At 41.3% G+C, this 10,527-nt stretch overlaps 1 protein-coding gene across 4 annotated transcripts in view; it reads right to left on the reverse strand.

Moving 5' to 3' along the window:
• Positions 1-7,928, reverse strand: part of Pcmt1 (protein-L-isoaspartate (D-aspartate) O-methyltransferase) — a 39,318-nt gene extending 31,390 nt beyond the window's left edge. The window contains exon 1 of one of the 4 annotated variants that reach the window (XR_005733032.2): positions 7,407-7,928. Coding sequence is in view for 2 of the 4 variants with exons in the window: in XM_005321363.5 (XP_005321420.2) it covers positions 7,407-7,635 (229 nt within the window). In the remaining 2 variants the exon portion in view is untranslated. Of the gene's footprint in view, positions 1-4,901; positions 4,921-7,406 lie in introns of those variants that run through there. The other 3 variants (XR_013424786.1, XM_005321363.5, XM_005321364.5) reach the window with 3 other exon arrangements.
• Positions 7,929-10,527: the final 2,599 nt, after the last annotated feature.

A 10,527-nucleotide genomic window follows, 5' to 3' on the forward strand; every position in this document is an offset into this window, starting at 1 on the left:
ACAGACAGTAAAGGCAATGCTGATGAGTCTTCAGATGGAAACAAGCATTCTATTGGGAATCGGTCATCCTTACGATACTGTGTCAAGGAATTTACCTGATTTCATCCATGCCCTGAGACTTTATGGGAGGCTGAGCTTAAAGGTGACAGACTAGTTTATCTGACAGAGGAAATTTCAAGGCAGCAAAGCATTCAGGCTATGGCATGAGTACTACTATCTGCTTTTAGTCAAAGTTACTGTGAGAACTGGGAAGAAAAATGAGAGCACAATGATTAGATGGTGGGATAGACATGAATCTTTGGGGGCCAGGGACAGAAGGCTATAGTTTGGGTCTGGAATGCCCCCAAAAGACCCATGTGTTAAAAGGCTCGGTCTGCAGCTTGGTACTAGTAGAAGTGGTAGGAACTTTAAGAGGTGGGGCCTAGTAAGAGGTCATTGGTATGTTCCTGAAAGAGACTATGGGATCCCAGTTTCTTCCTCTTTCACTTCTCGACCATGAGGAGAGCAGCTATGCTTCAAGAAGCTCTTTTGCTATGATGTGTAGTCTCGCCAGATATATAAAGCAGCAGGACCAACTGATCATGGAATGAAACCTCTAAAATTGTGAGCCAAACAAACCTCTTATCTTTATAAGTTGATCATCTGAAGCATTTGTTACAGTGATGTAAACTGACTAACACAGATGGTACCAATGAAAATAAGTGAATGGACATGAAAGACATTTGTAAGAACTACTGAGTTAGTTTAATTACCGAAAAAATCAATAATTATTCCAAGACTTTTGATCTAGGAGAGTAGAATGGAAGGAACACCAGCAGAAATGAAGAGGAGAGGGCCAGTGCTGGAATGAAGCAGATGGTTTTCAAAACACACAGAAACTATTTTTAAAACTTGTTACAATATTATAACTCAATAGAAGTATACCTTATTATATTAATTTAAAAGACTTAATAGTTATTAATCATTTATCCTATATTTCTTCTCAACTATCCATAATGAGAAGTTAACAAACATTCAACTTTTACTACACATCTAGAATGAGTAGGCACCATGGTAAAGCTCCAGACACATCAAGCAAAAAAAGTATAAAGGGCTGAGATTTAAGTTCATAGTACAATCAAAGAAGAATTTTATGTGATTAAAAAAACCATATCATACATCTTCTATTCTTTAATCACCTTTAATTGATAGATACAAGTAAAGTTTGTTTTGATGCTGCCTCTCAAAGGAGAAGGATATGTTCCATGGATTCCTTTTCATCTTATCCAAAACTCTAAAATGTAGGTAACATTAGAAGTTAGAGTCAAATGCCAGGCACAGTGGTACACGCCTATAATCCCAGTGGCTGAGGAGGCTAAGGCAGGAGGCAGGAGGCAGGAGGCTGAGGCTGAGGCAAGTTCAAGGCCAGCCTCAGAAATATAGTGAGGCCCTAAGCAACTTAGTGAGACCTTGTCTCAAAATAAAAAAAATAAAAGGGCTAGTTTGTAGCTTAGTGGTAAATTGTCCTTGGGTTAAATCATCAGTACCAAAAAAAAAAAAGGAAGTTAGCGGCAAACTATTAACTTCTGTGGACTGATCCTAAAACATAACATACTACCCCCTATAAGCAGTCAGTATGCAATCCATAATATTATTACTTTAAAAAAACCACAGAATCTGATTTGAAATCATCCTTGAGATTTAGTGTATATTCAAATCTGATGAAAAAAATCCCATCTACAATATCCCTTATAGTGAAATGTTCAACCACTCTTTGCTTCAGTGTATTCAATGACAGAAAACACTATGTTCAAAGCCAACTCTTTGATTGTTAGGATAGCTTTGTGAATTCTTCCTAATAATGAGCCAAAATCTGCCTCCCATTTGTCCTGGTTTGACCCTTTTCTACACAACATTTCTTTAAATATTTAAACACCATTGTTTACTAAAACCTCTCTGCTAAACCAAACAGCTTCAATCCTGATAAAGCATCATATAAAATGCTGATTCTCTTTTTATCTTCATCATCTTGTGTAATAATCTTTGGTTTTTTGATTGTTACCCTTAAAGCATGTCATCAAGAGCAAAAAACAACACAAATAAAAATATGTATAATAGTACAATGGAGCCTTTCACCCCTCATACAGCCAAAGATCACATTAAATGAAATACAACACAACCAAGTATCTAGACCTAGTGAAATCCTAAAGAAGTTTCTATGATAGGGATATATTCTATATCTGTACTGTCCAGTAGGGTATCTACTACCTTCTTGGGCCTTCTGAGCTCTTGAAATGTGGCTGGTATTTCTGAAGAACAGAATCTTTTATTTCATTTAGTTTTAGTTAAGTTAAATTTAAGTAGCATATTTTCTAGATTCTAAATGAGATTTCATGACTTCATGGGACTGGGGTTATAGTAAGAAGTGAAGCACTTGCCTAGTATGTCTGAGACCCTAGGTCAAATCTCAGCACCACTAAACAAACAAAGCAAGCTCCAATTTCTTAGGATTTTACTAGCTGGTTATATTTATCCCAGGTGCACACAAAAGTGTCATTTTCTTGTCTCCAATTCCCCAGATAAAAGTCTAGCACGTGCTATGTCTTCTGTATGGAAAGCTTGTCTCTTAGCTCTACCTGCATGCCTTGTCCCTTTCCCTCCACCAAATCTTTGCTCAAATGACACTTTAATGAGAATTCTCTCCCCTACAACTATAAACCCACTATCCCATAATCTCCATCCTTCCCTGTGTTGCCAATTATGATGCATTATATGACACACTATACATTTTACTTGGCTGCTCCTACTGTAAGTAGATACAAAAGCAAGTGAATGTTTGTTTGTTCACTGCTATATCCCCACAGTGCCTAGAATATAAAAGGTACTTAGCTGGGTGTGGTGGTACCTGATTCTCAGGAGGCTGAGACAAGAGGATAGCTTAAACCCAGGGGTCAGAGGCAAGCCTGGAAACATTGTGAGACCCCAATTTAAAAAAAAAGAAAGAGGGCACTCAAATAGTACTTGACTGATATGCAAAACGACACAATCAAGGATGCATAAGAAACAAGTAAAAACAATTGATGCATTAGGGTAGTAGATAATTTTTTTTACAAATATCAACAGGTAAAAAATTAGCATTTAGTGCCCGGTATGCTGGTGCACACCTGTAATCCCAGCTGCTCAGGAGGTTGAGACAGGAGGATCACCAATTCAAAGCCAGCCTCAGCAACGCAGTGAGACCCTGTCTCTAAATAAAATACAAAAATAGGGCTGGGGATGTGGCTCAGTGGCTGAGTACCCCTGAGTTCAATCCCTAGTACAAAAAAAAAAAAAAAGCATTTGAAACAATTGTTTGCATTGCTTTAAAGTGCCTATAGTATTTAAAATCTATTAGGTTCAGCCAGGTATGGTGGCTTATATCTATAATACAACTCTGTAATCCTAGCAACTTGGGAGGCTGAGGCAGGAGGATTGCAAATTCAAAGCCAGCCTCAGTAATTTAGAGAGACCTTGTCTCAAAAAGAAAAAAAATCTATTAGTTAAGAGTTAACTTTCTATAAAACTTCTGATTTAGATGTCCACCTCATGTACTCTTGAAGTTACCTCAATAAAACTAGGGAAAAAAACCTCTAATATAAGTATTCAACAGTCATATTTCCTGGGTTAAGCAGGCTCACAGTTGTTATAAATTAAGCTAATTTGTTTCATGAGCACATTTTATCAATCTACAATCCATAAAAAAACTGTTACATTTTTATAGACCTGAACTGTCCAACATGATAACTACTGGCTACATATAGTTACTGCAGTTAATTAAATAAGATATAAGTCCATTTGTCAGTTGTTCTAACCACATTTCAAATGCTTAGGGCCATGAGTAGCTAGAAGTTACCATCCTGGACCTCATAAATACAGAACACCACAGAGAATTCTATAGGGTAGAACTGCTATAAAATTTTTCTAAAACTTCACTTTAATGCATAAAACTGATTTAGCTGAGATATTGGCAGAATACAACCTTGTAATTTCCAGTTCTATAGTCTATATCTATGGTTCTCAAAACATGATCCCAGTACCAACCCCACTTAGGAATTTTTTTAGAAATATCAACTCTCAAGCCCTAGCCATCTATTTTACCAAGCTCCCCAGGTGATCCTGGAGAATTCTAAATCATGTTCAAGTTTTAGAGTCATTGTTCTAACAGAAAATAAGCCATTGGATGACAAGAAATCTACTGCTATAGACTATAAATGATCTATCAACTATGAAATCAGATACAATCATATCCCTATGAGGCCTTCTTTTTTGGGGGAGGAGTGCCAGAGACTGAATTCAGGGGCACTAGAACATTCAGCCACATCCCCAGCCCTATTTTGCATTTTAATTAGAGTCAGGGTCTCACTGAGTTGCTTAGTGCTTGCTTTTGCTAAGACTGGCTTTGCATTAGCGATCCTCCTGCCTCAGCCTTTGGAGTTGCTGGGGTTACAGGCATGCACCACTGCACCCAGCTATTATGATGTCTTCTAATACAAAAACAAACAAACAAACCAAAAAACTCAGTATACACTTTAATAAGTTATAATATTACATTTGAATAAATTGTGAACTTGATATCTTTTAAAAAAACATTAAAACTTTAAACCACAGCATAATCACATTTCCATCTTTTCCTAAGGTTACAATTAAATGCTTTTAATTTAGAGAATAAGAGCCTAGCTCAGTGACAGAACACTTGCCTAACATGCACAAGGCCCCAACTTCAATCCTCTGTATGGAAGGGGGGAAAAAAAAACACTTTAATTTAGAAAAAATACACATAGGGGAAACATGAAGAAGGAAATATTTTCAAATTGTAATTTTCACATGGGCAAATATTACTTTTGTAATAAACTAATAAATAAAAATCGATTAACAAGAATTACCTCAGCAAGAAGTTAAAACTAGGGGCTGGGGATAAAGCTCAGTTGGTAGAATGCTTGCCTAGCATGCACAGGCCCTGGGTCCAATCCCTGGCACCACCAAAAACAAACAAAAAAGAAGTTAAAACTAAAGTTGCATAATTGTTACAAAAGAAACTAAACAATTTAAATACTCCTAATTTCCTCTTACCAGTCATAGATTTAGCAGAAAACTATTATTTGCAATATCGACTTCCAAGTATGTTAAATATTCCTTATTTAATTTTCTGACAGAAAAACATCCTTAGAAGTTTCAGCTAAGAACACTATGTAATACATTAAAATGAAATCACTGGGAAAAGATCTCATCTTGGTTTACCACAAATTTGTCTCAAAAAGGAGAGACTTTAAGTGCCCAGTAGATGACAAATTTCTGCTACAGCCAAGTGTTTACTTTGATACCGTAGTGGTGGAAAACTACTTAGTCACAATTCATGTACAGAATTTTGTGTAGTGTAAAAGCAACAGAAATGTTTACAACATTGAAAATATTTACAACATATTGAACTTAAGTGTAATGAGAAGCTAAATCATACTTCATACTATTGCCTGAGTACATAAACATCAGCTTCCAAATATCCTTCCATAAAGTGAATGGTGGCAATGGTTAACAAAAATTTGACATCTATTTAAAAAATTTTTGTGGTACTGGGAATCAAACTCAGGGGAGTTCTACTACAGCCAGTCCTTTAAAATATAAACATAAATATAAATATATATTATATATATTTTTTTAATTTTGAAATAGTATCTTGCTGAGGCTGTAGTGATCTTCCTGCCTAAATCTCGCCAGTCCCTGGGATTACAGGTGAGTGCCACTGCACCCATCTAAATTTTGACATCTAAACACTCTTTATTACTCTAATACTAAGGACACAATTTCAACATTCTAAGTATTGTTTTTTAAAAGTCAAATAATTAATATATTAAGTACCAACCAGTCTTATTTCTGTCATTCACTTCTGCATGCCTAGTATAGATTGAGGCTTATAGCAACACTTGGGGTTTGGGGGGGGGAGAATGAATACTTTCTTTGCAGATACAATTTTTTTCCCCTAATGATTTCAGCCCTCAAGGGAATTACAAATGGAATTGAGAGACAAGACAAATTCTTGAAAAGCTGAAAAACAGGACAATTAAAACTGCCACCTGGCAAGATATGTTTATTTGCAAAGTTAGTGGCAGAAAGAGCTGTAAATTCTGACCATAATGAGATTAGTATGGACTGCAGTCCTTCCGGTCACCCTTCCAGAATATGATAGTGAGCTGGGCGCTGCGGAGGCTGCACGCCTGTAATCCTAGAGACCAGGAAGGCTGAGGCAGGAGGAACTCCAGTGCAAAGCCAGTCTCAGCAACTTAGAGGAGGACCCGGTCTTAAAATAAAAAATAAAAAAGGACTGGAGATGTGGCTCAGTGATGAACCGTCCCGGATTCAATTCCTAGTGTAACAAAAATGAAAAAAAAAAAAAAAAAACAACTATAGAGTATCCGGGTGCAATGACCCATGCCCCACCACCAGCCGGCCCCTGCTTGGTCTCTCCAGTGACTTGAGAGACTGCAGCAGGAGAATCGCGAGTTCCAGACTAGCCTCTGCAACTTATTAAGGCCCTAAACTATTTAGTGAGATGGAGAAAAATATTAAAAATAAAGAATGTGACACAACACTCACCCCGCCCTAAAATTATCATCAGGTAAAGAATGAAAGACAGAAGGAAACTTTCATACAAGGTTTTTTAAACCTATGGTAGAAAAAAAAAAACACATTCCACAGGCACAACCGTTTCCTGGATTCAGGACTTATAAAGGTGCCAGAAATACAAGTCTCTTAGGAACAGTGTCCCCTCATCCTCTCTTCTTTCGCCCCTCACGGAGCTTTCCAGTGGACAGCCGCCCGAGAAATTTCTCCGAGTATCCGCAATGGCAATACTCTCTCATCTTCCTCTCCCTCCCCTCGCCGGTATCAGATGGTGGCATCTCCCTCCAAAGGAAAAAGCCGAGGGCGGGGGAGGCAGAATAAGAGAAAGCTTGAGGGCTATCAAAGAGGAGGAAGGTGAGAAAAAGCGGGGGGCGAGGGTGCAGAATCCTCGGTCCCAGCCCGCCCAGCCCCTAGGAACCCAGGCCCACACCTCCCCACCCCCAAGTCACGCCCCTCGCCTGCCCGACCGCGGGCTCCAGTGACAGCCCCACCAGCTGCGCCGCACCCTGGCCCCGCTGGGAGACGACTGCCCCTGCCCCACCACCAGCCAGCCCCAGTTTGATCTCTCCCCTTCCCGTCCACGTCGCCGACGAGTGACAGGTCCCGGGGGAGGCGATCGCAAGCGCACGCCGTTCCGGAATACCGGTGCAACCAAGCACCGAAGCCCTCCAACAGGCGCGGGGGTGAAGACAGAACGTTCCGGACGGCTCGGGGGACCCAGTCCAGGCCCAGGCTACCCAAGCTGGCCCACACCGGGCGGGGGTGGCACTTACTGCGGAGATTGTGGATAAGCTCCGAGTGGCTGGCGCCGCCGGATTTCCAGGCCATCGCTAAGCACACCCGGAGCAGGTACAGAACCACCTTCAGCGCGGCGACGGTGCCCAGCAGCTTTCCCAAGAGTGAGACCACCTCCCACACGGCCACCGCCCCGCTCCCGTCCTCGCTGTTGCCGCCGATATTACTGCCGTCGCCGTCGCTGCCGCCACTGCGCGCTCCCGGCATCCCCCGCGGCACGCATGCGCTCTGTGACGCCGCGCGCCCTCGGGTGCGGCCGGGTGGGGCCGGAGGCGGGGGAGGCCCGTTGCCCTGTGGCGCTTGCGGGTGGCTGCTGCTGCTGCTGGGCGACCCCGGGGAGGTTGTGCTGAGTCAGCACCACCGCCGCCGCGTGCCCTTGCTGACTTCGCCCTGCGGCCGGGCCGATGGTCCCCAGAGCTGTGGGTCGCGTTCCTGCCTGTGGCTCCTGTCACCATGTGTGGCGGCGGGCTAGCAGGGCCGATCTGTACCGCGACTGCAGGTGGCTCCGCCGTCGCCGCCGGGTCAGCTGTTGCAAGCGGCCAGTCTGCTCCTATAGCTGTCCAGATTGTTAGACGGTGGGCTTCCTCCGTCCTGTCTCACCCAACCTTGTTGACTCATATTTAGGTCGGTTGGAGTCCAGGCTCCCAAGGATGGAGCCGAAAAAATAATCTTAATGGAGCCCAAGGGCAAAGCCCCTCTCATCGTGTACACCAGCCTCTAGCTTAGTGACAAGCACGTCACTGTTTGGTTAAACAGAGACTTTAGGACCCCGATTTGTTCTTCACTCTAAAGCGCAAATACAGAGTGTAAGAATGCCATCACATGGGGGGAGAGTGGGGGAGAATGCGCCTTTAGAACAAAACAAACGTGAAGAGATATAATTTGTTAAAAAAAAAATACCTCGGTTTCCTGTGGTGAATGTGTTGTTCTCCCAATGCAAGTGTGACTTTTCAGCTAATTAAGCCTCACAAATTCCACTCTTAGATTGGGCACCAACTTTTATTGCTATCAGTTCTGCAGGACCATGAGTGAAAAGCTGACAGGGAACATTGCCTGTCGCATCCATATTGCTGAGTCCTAATTATCACTGATACTGACAGAATAGAGCCATCCATTATTCCAGTACACTTTTAAGAAAGAAATGGCTAAGTCCAGACATCTATACTACTATGCGGACAGCAACTTCCCAATTCTCTTTTGTATCAGATTTTGTCACATGTGACACTCAACTTGTTCCCAATTAAAAATATATATTATTATTTTATAGAATTCTGTGATCATAAATGAAACTTAGTTGCTGATTAAACCCTCCAGACTTCACCTGCTTTTAGTCACTTGCTCTTCTACACTAAACCTGGTTCACCAGCTCTTCATTACTTGCTTTTAGTTGAATACAGATAACATCTGTGATGGGTGGCCAAAACTGGAAATGGATGAAGTTTGACCCAATCACCTTCCCCCATCTCAACCTATAAATAACTCCAATCCAGGAGGCTTTTCCACCTCCTGGAACTTACCTAAGGAGTAAATCCCCTTTTACAAAACTCATCATGTTGATGATTTGGCATACTGCATGGCAGACAAAATGAACCTGGTTCAGTAATTTGAGTTCTTAGTAGGAACTTGATAATGCTTTCCAGAACTGATATAGATGGAATACATTTACATGCAGTGCTTCCATACACTACCAATATCAAAATCAGGGCTGGATGTTGGGGCTCACACCCGTAATCCCAGCAATTCAGGTGGCTGAGGCAGGAGGATCTCAAGTTCAAAGCCAGCCACAGCAATTTAGCAATGCCCTAAGCAACTTGATGAGACTGTGTCTCAAAATTTTGAAAGGGGGGTGGGGATGTGGTTCAGTGGTTAAGTGCTCCTGGGTTCAATCCCTGGTACCAAAATAAATAAATGAATAAATAAAATAAAACCAAGATCTCGGTGTAGTGATGCTTGTCTGTCATTCCAGATGTTGGGAGGCTGAGGCAGTACCTGTCTCAAAAAAAAAAAAAAGGGTAGAGATGTAGTTTGGTGGTAGATGATTCCTAGATTCAACCCCCAGTAATGCAACAAGTTGGGAGCAGGATGAAGGTGGGGAAGCAACCAACATGCGGTTGTAAGTATATATAGTATAAGAAAATTTGCAATATGAATAAGTCTCTGGGCATGGTGGCACAGGCCATCCCAGTGACTCAGGAAGCTGAGGCAAAAGAGTTGAAAATTCAAAGCCAACCTCAACAACTTAGCAAGGCCCTAAGCAACTTAGCAAGACTCTACCTTAAAAAAAAAAAAAAAAAAGGCCAGGAATGTAGTTCAGGACTAAAGTGCCTTTAGGTTCAATCCTTAGTGCAAAAATAACATGACTAAGTCAGTAGGATTTACATTCTGGTTGGGCTGGGGGTGGGGTCTACATCAAAAGAAATCTAACAGGGCAGAATATAAGTGCCATTAATGGTCTAGATAGCAAGTGCAAGCACTGTGTTTATCTATATCATCATTGGCTGGTATCATCATGAAAAAGGAATAAGGAAGGAACCTATCCTTGCAGAATGGGCAGGATTCTGAGAAGTAGAGAGGGATGGAAGGCTATTACAGACATTACCAATAGCACAGAAGGAATCAAAAGCACAGGTTCCTGGACTGTTGGACAGTAGATATCGCCAAACAATACATAACTAAATTGAGCAAAGTTAGGCAGGAAGGAAATGAGTGTCAAACTAAAATTAGAGTCTTCAGAATTCCAACTCTAGGCTCTGACATTATGTGTATTAATTTTGAAGCAAAGAATCTGGGAGAAAAAGAGGAAGATAATACGATTAAATGTTAGTCGAGGTACTTCTATGAGAACTTAAGGATTTTGAATTGTTTTCTATATGCAGCGATGTGCAACTGAATGCTTAGTTGTGATACAAGGTGATTTCTCTGCATTGTTTTTATTTTAGCTCTTTGTTACATACTTTGCAATTATTGCAAAAGTACATTGTCTCAATGTTCCTATATTGATTTTGCAGGTTTTGTGCTGGTCTTACTGCACAAGGGCGTAGGTCCGTTCACCTTTGTTTAAAGCCACTTCTGTGAAGGGTTCCTTCAGTTCAGATGCTA

This window comes from Ictidomys tridecemlineatus, chromosome 8 (genome assembly GCF_052094955.1).
Source record: "Ictidomys tridecemlineatus isolate mIctTri1 chromosome 8, mIctTri1.hap1, whole genome shotgun sequence".
Taxonomy (NCBI): Eukaryota; Metazoa; Chordata; class Mammalia; order Rodentia; family Sciuridae; genus Ictidomys; species Ictidomys tridecemlineatus.